This window comes from Thermobia domestica, chromosome 9, assembly GCF_964235325.1.
Source record: "Thermobia domestica chromosome 9, izTheDome1.hap1.1, whole genome shotgun sequence".
NCBI lineage: Eukaryota > Metazoa > Arthropoda > Insecta > Zygentoma > Lepismatidae > Thermobia > Thermobia domestica.
In genome coordinates, this window is record NC_137462.1 from 116,670,324 (window position 1) to 116,688,656 (window position 18,333).

The following is an 18,333-nucleotide window of genomic DNA, read 5'->3' on the forward strand; positions in this document are numbered from 1 at the left end:
TTGTAAAGCGCTCTCCCAAACAACTGAGGGATAAAATATATTTGATATAGTAAGTGATTATTTTGATGCAGCAGGTTTGTCATGGAAATCTTGTTTGAGTGTTGGCACAGATGGCAATCCCTCTATGACAGGTTCCGTAAAGGGATTTTTGGCATTAGTAAAGCAAAAGAATCCGGAGATAATATTTACACATTGTTTTTTCCGTAGAGAAGCACTTGTTTCAAAATCACTTGTTTTTGAACTTGCAAAAGTATTAAATCAAGTGGTAAAAATGGTTAATTACATAAAGCCAAGACCTCTTGAAACAAAACTATTTTCAGGTCTATGTTCTGCAATGAATTTTGAATACAGTCAGTTGCTTATTCACACAGAAGTAAGGTAATTGTCTCGTGGTCGCATGTTGTAAAGATTTTATACACTCAAAGAATAACTTCTCCTATTCTTTCTGTCCGAAGAAAGTGAATATGCCGATTTCCTTAGTAATGATTCTTCTTGCAATAAAGTACCTTTTCTTACCGACACATTCCAAACATTGAATGCACTAAACCAAAGCATGCAGGGGAAAAAACGAAAATATACTAACTTTAAGTGACAAAATTAACTCAACTCAACTCAAAATTTGTTCATTTAGGAAGAAACTCTCACTTTGGTAGAACAAAATTAGAAAACAAAACAAATGTGACATTTTTGAGCTTACAAAGTGCTGTAAAATTGACACAAACCTCTCAACAGTCATTTCAGACACACTGTCTTTGTTGCGTACCAATGTTGAGAAGTATTTTCCTACACTTCAGTTGACTTCATTTGAATGGGTGAGGTACCCCTTTGCGAATTCTCTCCTACAGTCAGCAGAATTAAATGTTCAGGAAGAAAGTGAATTGGTCGATGTGAGGAATGACCGAGGTTTGAGGCTCTAGCACTCACAGCAAGACAGGGCATCATTCTGGATTTCTCTCCAGCAGCCCTATTTCTACAAAGGTTGTGAAAGTTCTCATTCCCTTTTCTACATCCTACTTAAGTGAAGCAAGATTTTCTGCAATGAACACCATTAAGTGTAACAACCGGAAGATATGAGGGGGGTGTTTATCAACTATCTGTCTGCAATTGAAAAAGATCATAAAAGAACATCAAGCTCAAGTTGCACATTAATTTTGCTTCGTGCACCAACTCGTCTTACAATTTTTTAAAATTGTATTATTATTAAACAATTGTAACCTTTAATAGATATTATTGAAAGATTGTTACATTACTAATACTGTATTATTTAACAATAACCTTCATATAATATTTGAAAATTGTCATGTATATTATTAACCATCTTAATAAATTATAAGTTTCCTATTGTGCTACTTTTCTGTACATTTTTAATGTTAAAAATAGTATTTACCACTATTATGACCATTATTGCTTCATTATTTGCAGACTACTTCGTAACTTGAAATTTTAAAATACCGCAAAATCCTTTCGACAAAGCAAACATGCATACAAATTACCTACATTTGTGTCTTAAAAGTACAAGAGATTTGCTTGTTCGTTCGTTATTTAGTGATATTCCTTCTTAGTGAAAGATTGGATACAATTTTGAAAAAGAAAGTGCATTTTTAAAAAACTGAGTCCTATTTTTATTGCAATTCTTCTCTATTTTTAAATTAGAATGAAAAATAAACATATTGATTTACCATGGGAGAGAGACAGTGATCGAGCTTTCTTCTCTGCAAGAAAGAGATCAGTAATCACGGAAAAAATTACCATTGTATTTTATATTTACAAATAATAATAATAATAATAATAATAATAATAATAATAATAATAATAATATTTATGAGTGTGCCGCGAGAATTCAAGTTACACCCGTAGTGTGCCGCAAGTTGAAAAAGGTTGGGAAACGCTGTTTTATAATATTATAAAAACGTTTGTACAGCCCACCATCAGATATAATTTTCTACATGCAGATGATATTTGTAAGTCTTTGCAATCAGTTCTGAAAAAGGAAACCGCACTTAGAACGTGCCACCGCACCTCTCACAAACGAAATGCTTGGCACTGTTATAGTATGTAAGCCTGCTCTCGCTCTTTGCCCACCTATGACGTCATCACAAAATCTTTCTTCCTCTGTTACTCGCTAACGACTGAACGTATCGCGATCAAACAAACACCATTCCTTTTAGAATTTTCAACTCTACAAATGGAAATGAATTGTAAAAAGTGCATTTCTAAGTCGAACTGCTCCTTTAAAAAAAAATTCATGCGCACAATTAAGATTTGGAAGAGTGTATATATCTACGAACAAATTGAAAATTTCATTAAGAGCTGTTTCTACGAAGAACTGTACGTGATTTTGACAGCAAAATACGGAAAGAAGAAACTTTCGTTCAACAATTAGTAACGAAAGCTTACAGGAGTAATTAGTAACAATGGAGTAAGACTGATAAGTTTGTCAGAAAGGCATTTGAAAGGCATACTTTTTTTTTTCTTCTCCCAGACACTGGGAAGTAATCACGGGTTTCTAACAGCGTTACTCATAAATCACTGAACAGATCTTAATAACAGTTAGTGTAATAATGCACCTCAGTTCATAGATTTTTTAAAATCACTTTTATTCTGTTGATTGAATTGTTATCCTCTGAGATAATTGATGAACAAAGTGGTTGCGTTGAGTTTCACAGTATTCAAACAGTACAGTCGTTTCCAAACTGAGGCATTTATATATGTATATATATATATATATATATATATATATATATATAAAGACGGAAGTGTAAAGTTTGTATACCTTATAAATATTTTTCATAAGTCGTATTCCGTTACGTGAGAAGAAAGAAATCTTCTGCAGATTAATAATAATGTAGAGTAGTTGAATAAATATAAATGAGATAGCGTAGTTGTAACAAGTAAGAAGAAAATAGAATGAGTTTGGTTAGCATAAAGTTTGCTGTGGGGATTGTAGGTGCATTTGAACTACCGATGTAGTCGAATTTGAAACACTTACTTGGGTAGTAAATACCCCTTCTCCATCACCGATTGTGTTCCATGGGACGTCCACGGCCCAGCAGTGTAGTTTCATTGTAGCAAATTCCTGTGTAAAATAGGAATAGAAATGTCTCAACGTACCGCTTTGGCAACTTTCTGAAGACCCTGCAAAGTGCAAGGACAGCATCAAGCAAGTGTCTCTATTTCATAGTAGTACATTGGTGAGGCATTCTGGGTTTTCACAAAATGAAATCATTTGAATTCCCATCTCTTCTGCTTTTCTTGCATAGAACGTTTTGGATGATCGAAGGAATGGACATCGTCCATGTAGATCCATGCATTTGGGGTTCTTCACCACATAGGTAGGGGATGTGTGTCATTCAGAAGGTGCGTGACATTCCCATGAAAGTAAGCTGCGTTATCTTTAGTGTTGAAAGACACTTCGTGGAATAAAAGCGTTCCTTGACTGCGAGTTATACAGTTTTCTGGTGTTTTTGAATAGCTTCTGGATGTAACATTCTGTAAGGCGATGGACGCGCGCTTTGCGACATACTTCCAGTTCGAGATTTTTCTGTATGATATTGGAAACTATACCTTTTGAGACACCATGTCGTATGGCCAAACTTCTATGAGTTGGAGGATTGTCGTATGTCACTACTTTCCTAATGACGCACACTGTGTTAAAAGTTCCAGCGGCCTGGGACCGTGTTCTCACAATTTCCGACCAACCACGTACCGCAAGAGCCCTGTTGGGCACATCATCATATAATGAGAGACAGGCCAACTTTGCCCATGATTAAACTCTTCGGCTGACCGTTCTGCGATTGCTGAATGGCTATAAAAAGGCTTCGGAAAGTTCATAAGTGAACTCTTCCCAGAAAGCTGTCGCTTTTGCCTTCTTCATTCTATGGATCGTACTCAACTGATATTGTCATGAAGTACGGGCCTCAGTATAACCAACAATGTGTCGAGACGTAACTGGATAAATGCGTCGTTTAGGAAGGCCAGTGAAATTCGACTATTTTAATCATGGACAACCTTTTCTACCAAGGTAATCTGCCACCTACTTAAAGTATACAATTCTGTAATATTTTTGCTTGTATTTTGCATTTGTCTCTCCAGTGAAGCGCTATTTTAACAATAATGTTTTACTTCCAGAATGAGCAGATAGTTGTTTCCGTAAGCGGAGTGTTTAATGAGAAGGAAAGAAGAGATTCAAAAGAAACCCCGCTTCGTGCATTTGGGAGAATTTTCGTCCTAATACCATATGAACATGGATTTTGTATTACCAACGACGCATTATATATTTCTGATGTCACAAGTCAACAAGCAAGAGTAAGTTTTAGCAAAAATTATACTTTGAGTGCAATTGAGTGAGCATATTCGTGATTTAACTGGCTTTTATTCCTTCATGACGGATTCTCATTTTATTAGAAGTATATAGGTTGTTAACTTACAAAATATTTTAGCAGGATGTATATAGTAGAATTTTAATAGCCGTTTTTCCACTCACTGAATATTGGTAAGGACTATAGTCATTACTGCATGTACTCAAAAATTTTCAGTTTATTGTGAGGTAAGTTTGAAGAAGAAACAGGCTTATTTCGCGGCCTGACTTTGAAGAAGAATCGTTTTAAGTGAGGCCACTGTAACCGTAGATAATCTGAGGAAAATCAGTTTGAATTTCATTTTTCTGTGTGTTTCAAAAATTATTATTATTATTATTATTAAAATCAGTCACTGTTAAACAGTGTGTAAAATTCTATTTATTGTAACTCAATCCTTTCTCAGCATCGAGGCTATATGAGACGGAACTTTTGTTTAAGTCGGCCACACCTTGGCCAGAGAACGGGACAGCGTAGCCGAGGTTTAGTACTGTAAGCAATGCAACAAAACCTCGTACTGCATATTCACTCGAACACATGCTAGACAACGGTCTCGCTAACGTTGTGGTTGAGACACACGATTTATGCACTCAGGCCTTTCTCTCCACAATCTCTTCTGCCTCACTCTTCCTCAGTTTGATTGTCTTGCTTCCAGTCAATGTGCAGGCGGCCTTAAAGGGAGATCCTAAATGCTACTCTGGTTTGTATTCAAGGCTCAATACTTCAACTACAGATCGAATCCGAGACCACGCACGAACAACCATCCACGTTAGCCACTTGGTTACAATTGAGCACAATGTAAAATTGGAAATAATTGACAATAAGTAACATCTGAAAGATATACCATCAATATTAAACAAAAGTCGGTGACTGCAGAAAGTTGAAGTACTTAAATAATTTTTCCATTGAAATACTCAGGTTGTGTCTTGTGTGCAGGTGTAGGTTTTTCTGCTTTAGTTTATTTTTCACTTAAAATAAAACTAACCCAGAAACTTTGTCTAAATCATAAAATTTGAGCAACTGCTCTACTGTTTTGTTAAATGGAAATGGAAATGATCGAGGTCTACGGTTGTAGCATAAGATGAAAAGATACAAATCAGTTTCGAATCGATTATCAGATCTAACGTCAGTTTCTCCTTTCAGTGAACTGCAAAGACTGTTGGTTAAGATGTGCTTTTCATTTGTCCCGAAATACTTTTCTTTTTTTAATTCTAAGGTACTACTAAACAATTTTGTTTCTTTTTAGCATGCATTTAATGAACAATCCCCTGCAATCAAACAAGCACTAGTCTGCTCAGTTAGTGATGAGACTGGAATGAATAAACTGTGGAGTAGAAGGTAAGGAGTCGAAAATTTTCATTGAAACTGTAAATACGAATTGGTAGTTCTTCGTAATACGACATTGAATTTTAAAATACCGCCACGGAAATTTCATCGTAGATGAGATTGTGATGGACAATGTACTGTAATTTTTGACCTTTGCATGATATTCTTGTACAGCACCGGGGTTGTGGAGGATGTAGCCTATTATTAATGAGGTACAGGTCACAACCAGATTTTTACCTGAACCCTTGTACTTCCAGTAAGGTTGGAGCCTGTGAACGTGTATGCAACTTGAGCGTAGAGAAAACTAACCAGTGTGTTATGGTATAATCAAATGTAATGTAATCTTCCATGGTTAAAGAGAAGGTTTAGTTTCGCCAATTTAAGAATCGTACGGAGGATTCATTTTAAAAGATGGATATATTTGGCAAATCAAAGCTATTGGGATCTACTTATTTTCTTTGTGCTGAGATGTCAAACATTCCTTATCACCTGATAAATATTTTGGTCATTCTTAACAAAACGGACATGGAACAGGAAGCCGTAAGCGAGGAAAATTAAGACAAAATCAACGATTTCTATACTTGATTAGTGCAGGAATAGAAATTAAGAAACTTATCTATCAGACAACCATAGAAACTGTGTTCTTCATGTTGAGAAGTCTAAAACTTGAACAAATTATTTTTGTACATATTTGTGTGACATTAACGAAACTATTTACATAACAATTTTCTTAATTCATTTGCAGGCTGCTTTGATGGTATCACTCGGTTACACATTCTTTAATAACACTTGCTCCCGGACAGGCATTTGTCTTATCCTCAAAGACTTCTATCCATCTACCTACATGGGGATTCCTCCTTACCAGCTTATTATCTCCTTGCATCCTTGCATAATGCATGTTCACCTTCCTTCCTATTTTAGTGTCATTATCAATTTCCTAGTTAGGCTTGCATTACAGTGTTTACATTCTACACCAAAACTATTTTACTGTTACTTTCTATGGTTAAGTATAACCTTTTCTTTCTCTCTCTCTCTTTTCATTTCGTTTTATTTGCAATGCTCAAATTTTATATGTACTCAATAGAACATATTGCCAATCACAAATCCAGTACATGATTTTCCCCATGCTCATTATACATATGTATTCTGTAAGTGTAAATATGTATAATACAAAATAAAAAAATATACGTATATAATCACTTTAAAGAATGGATTCCCTCCGACAAAATATCTTTCCTTAATAACTTTTGAATAGATGAACTGATTTCAATACAGTTTTTTGTTACTTAAAGACTGTCTGACTTGGTAAGATGTAGGATAAAAATTTACTGTGATTCGAAGTAGGAATTCGTAACTGTTGAAGTAGTAGTATATAAATTTGAAAGAAGAAAAACTTAGCGCTGGAATGCCTCGATATAGAGAGTTGACATCTTTGAACGTTTATAATTATTAAACTATAGAAGGTTAGGGATATCACTAACCACTTCTTCACGTTAGTTAACACTATGGAGCGCGTGTTAATTACATTTGAATTAATATAATTAGTTTGCAAACTTCCGACAGTAGTATCCCTTTATTTATCCCCCGTAATTTATTACTGGGGGATTTTATTTTTAAAATATTAAATGGAGGGATTTTTCCTGTCCTACCCAGGATTTCACACCTTCCTGAGATTGATCAATTTAGTTCAGGACTTATATATGAAAGAAACTGCGTTATTTAAAGACACGCTGGTGGTAAATATAAGTATTATGTGCAGTAGCATACGAATGATGATATAATTTAATTACTTCGTTATCCATTATATATAAGGTTAGTGGAAAAGCCAATAGGTAACTAACTAATCAACTAATTAATTCTATGGCCTATGGAACCCGGAGGTTCAATGCCGCGTTCACAAAAGCTCTCCATTGACTTCTATCCTTAGCCAACTGGATCCAGTTTCTACTTTCTTTTCCTATCTCTGCGAGATCGATCTTAATATTGTCCTCCCTTCTACGCCTAGGTCTTCCTAATGGTCGTTTTCCGATTGGTCTTCCAGTCAATACTTTGAAAGCGTTTCTATATTTTTCCGTTCTAGCTATATGACCTACCTACCCAAGCCTCCTAGGCTTAATGACCCTAACAATGTTTGATAAACCATATAAATTATGTAGTTCCTCGTTACGAAGTTTCCACCATTCCCCATTCCCGTTTCTCTTGGGTCCGAATATTCGTCTCAGGATCTTGTTCTCAAATACTTTGTCTATGTTCTTCCCTCAGAATAAGCGGCCATGTTTCGCATCCATACAGAACAACAAGCATGATTATCGTTTTTATATATTTTAAGCTTCGATTTCCTCGACAGAATTCGCTACAACAAGAGATTTTGAACCGAATAGTAACACGAATTTCCTGCTTTTAGCCGACATTTAATTTCTTCGTCAATATGATTTTCTTCTGTTAATATTGATCCTAGATATCTGAAAGTATCCACTTTATCAAAAGTGTTGTTTAATATTTTTACGCATCCATAATTTGCCGTATTACGGTCCCGACACACTTCCATGTATTTAGTTTTCTCTCCATTTACTTCTAACCCGTGTCCCTGCAAGCGTTTATTAAGACCTGCATTTCTTTTTATTGTTCTCCTATCATCTCCTATTAAATTTACATCATCAGCATATGCCATAACCTGGTGAATAACGTTCAACTCTAGGCCCTGGTTGCTATCTTTGATTTTCCTTATAGCGTATTGCAGAACAAAGTTGAATAATAATGGCGACAACGCATCTCCTTGTTTCAGGCCATTTTTGACGTGAAAGCTCGTGGACAAGAATTTTCCTACCCGGACTTTACTTTGGGATTCATTTAAACATATCTTAATTAATCTAATTAGCTTTCTCGGTATTCTAAGTTCTGTAAGAACGTTGTATAATTTTTCTCTCCTAACCGAATAGTAAGCCTTTCTAAAATCAATAAATAGTTGATGTACCGGGGTATTGTATTCCCACTTCTTTTCGAGTATTTGGCGAATGGTAAATATTTGGTCGATAGTTGATCGATTTCATCTAAATCCGCACTGATAATCTCCAATAATTTCATCTGCGTATGAAGTCAATCTTGCTAATAGAATATTTGAAAGGATTTTATAGGATGTTCACAGAAGAGAAATGCCTCGATAATTATTGCAGTCAGTTTTGTCGCGTTTCTTGTGAATTGGAACAATGATTGATTCTTTCCACTCTTGTGGCAATTCTTCCTTGTTCCAGATAAGGAGAATGAGTTTGTGTATCTTGTTCCACAATTTTTCGCCTCCAGCTAAAATTAACTCAGCCGGAATTTCGTCTACACCCGGAGATTTGTGTTTCTTTAGTTCCTTTATAGCGGTTTCTACTTCTATTCGGTAGGTTCTTGAATATACGGTTCTGCGGTATGTATCTTGTTTTCTCCATGCACACTAGTTCTTGGCTGCATGTTCAGCAAATCGTCAAAGAAATGTTTCCAGCTATTTAAGATGCTAATCGTATCAGTGAGAACTGTTACGTCAGCTTTCTTTAATATATAAACACGAGATTGATAGCCTTTCTTAAATTCGTTGATCCCCTTATACACGTCCCGAATGTTTTTATTTTTACTATTATCTTCAAGTTCCTTAATTTTAGCTTTTAAAAAATCGCATTTCTTTGTTCTAAAAGTTTTGGAAGTTTTCCACCTGATATATACGAAATTTTGTGTAGTTATTTCATTCGGATTTTGTAGTCAACGTAATTTTCCTGTTTTCTCTTCTCTGCAAGTTTAATGCATTCCTGGTCGAACCATGGTTTGTTCCTACGTATTTCCGCGTGTCCTAATTTTTCTTTTGCTGAAATTTTAATGCTGTCTCTAATTTGAATCCAAGTATCTTCAACACTAGCGCATTCCAAATCTTCTAAAGCCGAGAATCTATTCGAAACTTCAATCTGGTATTCCTCTCTTACCTGACTCTCTTCTAATTTCTTTAAATTAAATCTCGCCGTTTTCGGACATTGAATATTTCCTTCATTCAGCGATAATCTCTCTCTTATTATCGCTGCTACCAGGTAGTGGTCAGTGTCACAATCAGCCCCTCTAAAGGACCGGACATCAAATATGCTAGATTGCCTTCTTCTACCTACTAAAACATGATCTATTTGATTATTTGTTTTTCCATCTGGTGATGTCCAAGTGTATTTATGAACGTCGCGATGTGGGAATTTTGTACTCTTTACAATTAGGTTTTTGGATGTTGCAAAGTTCACGAGTCTAACACCGTTGTCATTACTTTCCTAATGCATACTTTCGTTCCCTATAATAGGTTTGAAAATATCCTCTCGTCCTACCTTCGCATTGAAATCTCCTAATAGAATTTTCATATGGTATCGCGGGACTTGGTCGAATACCCATAATACTTCTTAAAAAGTGTCTTTTATATCATCATCCTTATCTTCTGTTGGGGCATGTACATTTAAAACAATAATATCACACCACTAACCCTTAAGAGTAATAAAAGAGAGCCTGTCTGTAACAAATTCAACCCGCTTAATTGCTGGTAATATTCGTTTGTGAACGAAAAACCCTGTTCCTAACTGGTGATTTTTATTTCCTTCCCCGTAAAAGAACGTAAAATTTCCGGAATTCTCAGATCCATTTCCTTCCCACCTAACTTCCTGAATTCCTACTAAGTCCATCCTGTATTTCTCTAACTCACTCGTTACAGATTTTAACGCGCCTGCCCTATAAAGACTTCTAATATTCCATGTTCCAAATCTCATGTCCATTTTCTTTTGCTGAGGTCGTGCCAAGTTACCAGTTCTTGTCCGAGGCTTTTGTGAATGTTTCTGAACAAGTGTCATTTTTTTACAGGATGAGGTTGTTAGCCTTACCCAAACCCCCAAGCTGGAGTACCGCTCCTTGTCGTCTGTCCGCGACTGCTTATTCAGTATATTCGCAGCTAACCTCTATATCTAGAGGCCTTCTCCTCGATCCGCAACCTGAGGACGCGCCATGCTGTGGTTACAGGAACCCAATCCAATAGGTAACATCACAAATTAGAATTTGCAAACCCATTCACCAGTTTATTAGTGATGAAGAGGCGGTTGATTGGAAGTAAAGTTATTTCGAAAATAAATTGTGTGGTTGAGACATAGATGTGTTTTCCTTGTGGTTGGAGGTAAGTGCACAGTTTACAGAAACCGTTATAAACGGCTCAGTGTTGCTGAAAAATACGCCACACGAGAAGTGTTTTTGGGTCGGATCACATTTGCCTAGTACAACTTAGCAGGAATGAAAAAAAAAAAAGTTCCTTATTAGCTTTTCAGCTTCAGGAATAACCCACTAGGAACCAGAAAAAAAATTTTGGACGACTGTTTCGGATTTTCAATTAAAATCCTTCGCTTTTCTCCATCCTTGCTTTAACATTATATTATTCCGCATTGTACTTGAGTCTTCTCAATGCTTTACACTCTCAACCTGTCAGAAATAACGCTCTGGATTCGGACGCAATTGTTCTACGTATCTTGATTTTTTTAACCCAATCCCACTTCACTATCATACTAGTGACATGCCATGATAGATTTTTTGTTTTGCAAACAAACAACTTTCCTCTGCCCTTTATCTGTAAAGTGAATGAGAAGCGCCTGCTAAAACAATCGTCATAGCAGCAACAAATCGATTCTCAAACACCGAACACAGACAAATTTCAGTATAGCATTGCTGCGTCTATTACGGTACAGATTAGCACTACATATCTGGCCAAACACGGTTTGACATGCCATGCATCGGTCTGATTTGCCACGACTCACTGCTAGTGACTTCGCATTGAGGAAAGGGTATTCACTGGTCGACAACTCTTGCTGGACTCCCAGTGTGAAAAGACTTCAGTGTGTATGTGCCTGCAATCATCGAAGCGCTTTTCATGGCTTTGATTCGAAGTTTATCCTGTCCAAGAAGACCTGAGCTTCTACTGAAGAGGAAATCTCGGGCACCTTGTAAACTTCTTTCGCACAAAATCATCGAAAGTCTTCAAGCCGATTATTTATGTCGAAAAGGTATAACTAATGCAAGGGCCAAACTATACTGATTGTGTGTTACGTCTGTACTGCCCAATACAAGATCTTAAGTGTAAAATAAATGGTAATCACACTTTTTGTGCCACCATGATTCTCATAATTTTATCCATTAAAAGGTAAAATGAACACTAAGAATTAGTTTGATAAAATATCCTCTGATGAGTCAGTCTCACAGTTCAAAGCTTACAGTAATGCTATAGCTCTTTTACCTGCTATAATGTGCGAATGTTATCCATAACATAGAGGGACTTAAAAAAAGAAAAATATATCATTAAAACCGAAATAGGAGAATGTAGATTTAAAAAAAAAAAAAAAAAAAAAAAAAAAAAACTAATAGATGTTAGAACGAAGTTAAGAAAAATAATTATTTTGTTCTCTCATTAATAGTGTACTTAGAAATTTCTATTTCTGTTGTTCGTGGTAAACTGTCTTTTTTATTGTTACTTTCCTTTTACTCTACACTTCTTATATTCAGATTGTTTCGGTAGTCAGGGTTGACTGGTTTAAACCATTTATTTATTTTTATTGGTTTAGACCAAAGTAAATGAATGAATGAATTTAAGAGCAAAAATGAGAAAAATGGTGTGAACTTTGTGAACTTTATGGCGAAATCTCCTCGTAATTCGAACCATTTAGATGTTTTCTCATATATTACAAACTCAGAAAACACGAATGTAAGTGCTATATTACAATCAAAAGTATTTTTTTCATGTGTTTATGTATGAATGATTGAGAGTCAGAGTGAACTCAGGTTATTCATATCTTTATTTACTTCTTTTATTGATATGCAAGTTAAATTAAGTCGTATTTCTGACTCGTTAACCTAATTCTGACTAAATTAGATAATCTGTACTCCGTTGTCTTTTGAAACTGTCCATTTATTTTAATACTTGTATAATTCTATGTAATGATTTTACTTATACAGTTGTTTATATGTTTGTCCTCCTGAAGTGACTTTTAAAATATTCACAAGTGTACAAGATGAGTACAACGTATTTCTATCAGGTGTCTTCCGTGGATAGATTCGTTGCCTTTGTAATCATGGGGTTCTGGGTGCAAACTGAGTAGTGGTTTTGATCCCACTTTAACCTTAGGGTTGTTAGATTTTTCAGAGAGAAAAAATGACATCTTACGATTTTTAATGTTATTAAAGAACAATTGAGACTCATAAAAAACAAAAAAGTATATTGTGGGAAATAATGTGGCTCGAATTCCACGTTAAGGCGCACGTGTTCGTCTCATATAACCTCAGTGTTGTAAAAGACACTACGCTCAAATCCAACCAACCCATTATATTACAGAAATTCTTGTTGCTTTTTTACTGTATTTTAGTAAAGATTCCACGTCTGAATAATCTAAATCCTTTATATATATATATATATATATATATATATATATATATATATATATACGTTCAAAAATATTCACAGGACATATTTACAAAATTCACAAGCACTTGGAGTTCAGCTTTTATTAGTTCACAGTGGCTTCTCTTCCACATACCGGTATATCACGATAGATCGAAATTGCGATGTGATTGAAATGATGTTGACAGATCTCTCTGAATATTAAGTTACACCAATGGATTGCATTGTTAGTGTGTGAGAAATCACTTTCTCTAATTTAAAAGAATTACACTAACGAAATTGCATTATAAAAATAATTTCAAAATATCCAGGACTATGATTTCTTTTATTTATTAAAAAACAGAACAAACCGTTTTACAGGGAAAACTAAAACGTATAACGTGCCAGAAATATGCAAAACTTACAGGAAAACCGAAAGATCTGGCAGCCGTATTTAAGATGTAGGTTTCATTCTTCATACCTCCGTTGTTGCGTAATTACGTTAAGACCAAAGAAACTTCTTCTATTCATATGTAATCTAAATAAATGAAGAAAATGTATTTAAACATGTTTTTCTTCTTCTTCTCTGCTGGTAACTTCTCCATTGAAAAGATGAAAATATTATAGCTTCAATATAGGCTTTCACTTGTGCGAAGCATGTATATTTTAAATCTTCTCCAATAGAGTTTTCTAAAATTAAGTAACAAAAATTTTCTTTTTACAGATTTCTGGAAGATAACTCTTGGAATCCAGATAAAGTTCTTCTTGTGTTTGATGAAGCTCAGAAAACAGGAAAGTTACCTCCTGAAGCATTTGATCATGACATATCTTGACATGAGGGTGGTGACTGTGATTGAAGATATCGCTTCAAATAAAGTCATGTATCTATATGGCATTAATATACCTAGGTATATATGGCAATGACAGTGTGTTTAATTGTTATTCCTTCTCACTTGTCTAATACGATTCGTGAGTAGTTTCTGTTTGTACCTCTCTCATAAATAAATTATATATAAGATATATATTAGTTTATATATTTTTGTTAAGTTAAATACAAGATTCAGGACTGACTTTATTCCCATTGTCATTCATAGATGACTTATTAGTATCAATTCATACATATCTGAATTTTCATTTCTTGTACTTTTCTATTGTAAGGCTGTATGTAGAAGTATCAGCGAAATGAATCAAATTACAGAAAATGTATTATTTGATCTAGAACAAATAGATATCTTAAAATAAATTTTTAATTTCATGCAGTTGGGCATTTTATTGCAGACGAGTTGACTTGTACAGGCAGTAAAATTAAAATCTCAGTATTCCGATAGTATGTTAGTTAAACTATATTCAACTAAAATAATATTAACGTATTTTCCATAAAGAAAGAATGAGGAAGAAAGCCTCAAATGGGGTACAACAACGCCCGGCCAGAATGCGATACTTAATCTCGAAGAATAGAAGGATTTGGTTGAAAAACTTGATAACCCCTCAGAATTTACCTATGGCACTTATTCCCACAGCAGATGTCAGAATATAATAGTATAATACACAGCGTCAGTCAACTTCTTGATTGAAAGACTTGACAACCTACATTTTCCAGTATGGCAGCCAGCGCGGAGGATACCAACGCTACAAAAAAAAGAGAAATCTGACGAAAGAAGATATGTGACGGCAGTAACAAGGATCCCGATTTCACATCAGAAAGCTCTCACAATGTGATAGAAACGGGTAAGTGGAAATAAAAAGAACCAACGTGCTACAGAAAAGTAGGATTAATTATCAATGTTTTACATTGACAAAATGAACTAAATTTACACAATTATAACGATACTGGTTAAGGCCGTACAGGTAGTTTCGTTAGTATGTATAATAAAGGATGTTTTTTAGAGGCAGAGAACTTTAAACTGGCAACACTGTTTTATGTGACAGCTGATATTACAGTTCTCGGTTGTTTTGAGGTTAAGTTTGGTTTGATTTGGCAATTCATCACGAATACACTCATGCCGGAGCAGAATGTGCAAATTGTGCAAATTTATTTTGAAGACCATGATTCAATTCGACAGACTCATCGGACATTACATGCATTTTACGGTGCTCATAATCGTCCATCAGAACGATTAATTCGAGAAACTATGAATCGTTTTCGCAATACCTTTACTCTAAACAATAACATGCATCCAATGAGTCATTGGACCTGTGGAATCATTGGTCCACATGTCTTCAAAAAAGATGGTCAAAACGTTACAGTCAACGATGAGCGGTAGAGACATGATTACTAACGTTTTCATGTCTCAATTGACAGACATTAATGTTGCAGACAAGTGGTTTCAGCAGTACGGCGCCACATACCACACAGCGCGCACCTCAATTAATTTACTGAAAGAAAGATTTGATAAACGATTAATTTCACGAAATGGACCTGTTAACTGGCCACCTCGTTCGTGCGATTTGACGCCATCACAATATTTTCTCTGGGGATATGTAAAGTCGCATATCTACACTGATAAACCAGAAACAATTGAGCACTTGGAAGCCAACAGTCGCGGCTGAAATAGAGCCTGATTTAATGCGAAGAGTATATGAAAATTGTACCTCCAGATTACGCCTTACGCGCCAGCCGCAGTGGCCACATGCCCGAAATCATATTCAAACATTAATGCCATAAAATAATTTGTCAAATAAGTTAAAGCTAATTTCATGGATATTAAAAGAAAGAAGAAAAAAAATTTACAAAATGTCGATATTATTACACTAATTTGTTATCTAATTCTAATCTAAAAGCAATATTTCTTTAGGGTAGGGTTAATTTTGTTCATTCTCTATTTAGAGAATGGGTAGGGATTACCAACTTTTTAAATGCTGCAATATCTCTTCATATGATTAAACAAAACCATGTGCTTCGGCCAACAACCAACAACATGAAGAGATACGAAGAGGACCCTTCAACCCCCCCACAGGTTCCGCTTCCAAAGACTGGACACAAAAACGGGTATATCTCAAGGCAGAGGTCATCAGTTTGTAACTGGTCATATCCTACCCATCTCGAAGCTGCATCGGGCGGGAGAGACTCCTCTAACCTTACTTCTGAGCTGCAACTGGCAAGAGGTTCCGTTCCTTACCCATCGCCAGGCTGCAGCTGGTAGAAGAAACTGTCCTATTTCTGAGCTGCAACGGGCAAGAGATTCAAATTATTGAGGAAAGAACTTTAGAAAATTACTTATTTGTAATCTTGTATGTCAAATGAATAATGTCTTTTATAGTGAAAAAGGTAAGGAGAAAACCCGTGTACTGTTACGGTACCGAATAATACATGGTAACCGTGTCGGTTGGGCAGTGATCTTCCTACGGAACGCTCTTTTTAACTAAAAACAGGACCTCGATCATTTATTTAAGCACTTTTTTGGGATAGTAAAGTTGAATCATTAAGACAGGTACATTTTATGTGTATTACCCGTACGGGGAAGAATACTTGGCAGGACGAAATAGAACAATAGAAACAACAAGACAGAGTCTGGTTGCATAACTGAGGACCCGACCGCTTTTTGACCTCCTAGCTACAGTACAATCTTGTACCGACGAAAAGAATTAGCTGTAGATCTAGTACTCCAGTTACAAAACTAAAACTAATTAGACAGATTAACATACGACAAGTTAAACAAAAATTAATTTCATTAAGTAATCCAAAAATTCCAGCATATAAGGCGAACTTGAGTTACTCCAGATTCAACAAGAGGGAACGAATCAATTTACGCTTATTTTTTGAGCAATTCGACAACTTCTACTAGAAGCCTCGAAAAAAAAATCTTTTAACTGGGACTTCAGCGTACTTTTTTTCCGCAGAAAATTCCCCTGGAACCATTCCAAACAGTCCAGGTCTTGTAAGCTCGTCTCCAGTGTTTAGAAAGTGCGCAAGACCTAGTGAGAAAACGAGATTATCTGGAGCTATCGCAAACTATGTATTCCTTTTACGACCAATCTTCCTGAACACTATCGCAACTCCTAAACAAAACTAGGAATCTAATAATCACTCCTTCGCAACTGCATCAATCTATTGCTCCCATTCAACAATGTATTTCTTCCGCGCAAGCACCCATTTCCTCTGTACAAACATCCCAAGTTATGCAGAATTTATCTTTTCAGTTGTTACAACCTATGCCTTCTGCACTGCCAATGCAGAATATTCCCCCTCCTCAGTCAACTTCCGGCTTACCACAGCAAACATTCAACCTTAGTCCAAATCCCCCCTCAGAACAAGTCAATAATCCTTCTGATATTACAAGAATAGGTAATCAGATGACCAAACTTTCTTTGATGGTCGCACAAAACGCCGTGCGACACCAACAAAATGGACGTAGTATGACAAACAGAAATCAGAGAAGAAATAGGGAGTTAATTCTAGAAATAATAACAATAAAAGTAATAATAATAAATATTGAGTCAACAAGAATGACGGTAATAAGGAAAAACTGTCTAAAAGGATATATCAATCTGCTCGATCTACCTTAAGCAAGGTCATGGTGTCTCATCTTGTTGGGAAAATAAGCAAAAAGGAGAAGAAACTCATATTGCTGCCTCCAGGACCTAACCTTGACATGCCTGAAAACCTATCGCGGGCCACCCTGGATAAATAACTGAGGAATGTTCAATCACCCACGGATAGTCAAATCAGTCTGTTGGAATCCCAGAACTCGATCAGTGATAGAAGAGAATGCACCAATTTGACGTCTTCGAACAAGTTACAACTTGATGTGAAGGGTAATTCAAATACACTGCCGATTATCATGTATACCGGATCCTCTGTTTCAGTCTGGGATCAAATATTTGCCTCCCAGTTGCAAGTTGATCCCATTTATAACAAACATATGAAGAGTTTCCTATAAAATTAAAATATAAATGATATTGATTTTTATTAAATTTAGAATTGGAGACTAATTTTTTATATTACTTCAGAATTATTGATTATGCATTTATTCCTCCTGCTCGTTTGCAAACAAAAATAAATTTGGGAAATAATACAATTTCTCTGTACAAAAATCTCCGAAAACAACATTATCAACGGAAGCGGAAAAGAATGCTGAATTATCACAATACATTACTTCAACACGAAAGGGCGCGTCTCGTCACAGATTGCAAAATTCCGATAAATTCCAATCATTTCCGTTGTTGGAATTTATGTTCTAAAAATACCTTTTCTTTCTCTTGAGTGAAATTGCCTTTGTACGCTTATTTTTCTCTCGA

At 35.5% G+C, this 18,333-nt stretch overlaps 1 protein-coding gene across 1 annotated transcript in view; it reads left to right on the forward strand.

The window, feature by feature from the left end:
* LOC145694959 (nuclear RNA export factor 1-like) overlaps positions 1-14,742 on the forward strand; it is a 99,545-nt gene extending 84,803 nt beyond the window's left edge. Inside the window, exons 12-14 of the mRNA XM_081771770.1 lie at positions 4,129-4,305; positions 5,602-5,693; positions 13,820-14,742. Of these exons, the coding sequence (XP_081627896.1) occupies positions 4,129-4,305; positions 5,602-5,693; positions 13,820-13,928 (378 nt within the window). The 3' untranslated portion in view covers positions 13,929-14,742. The remainder of the gene's footprint in view (positions 1-4,128; positions 4,306-5,601; positions 5,694-13,819) is intronic.
* Positions 14,743-18,333: the final 3,591 nt, after the last annotated feature.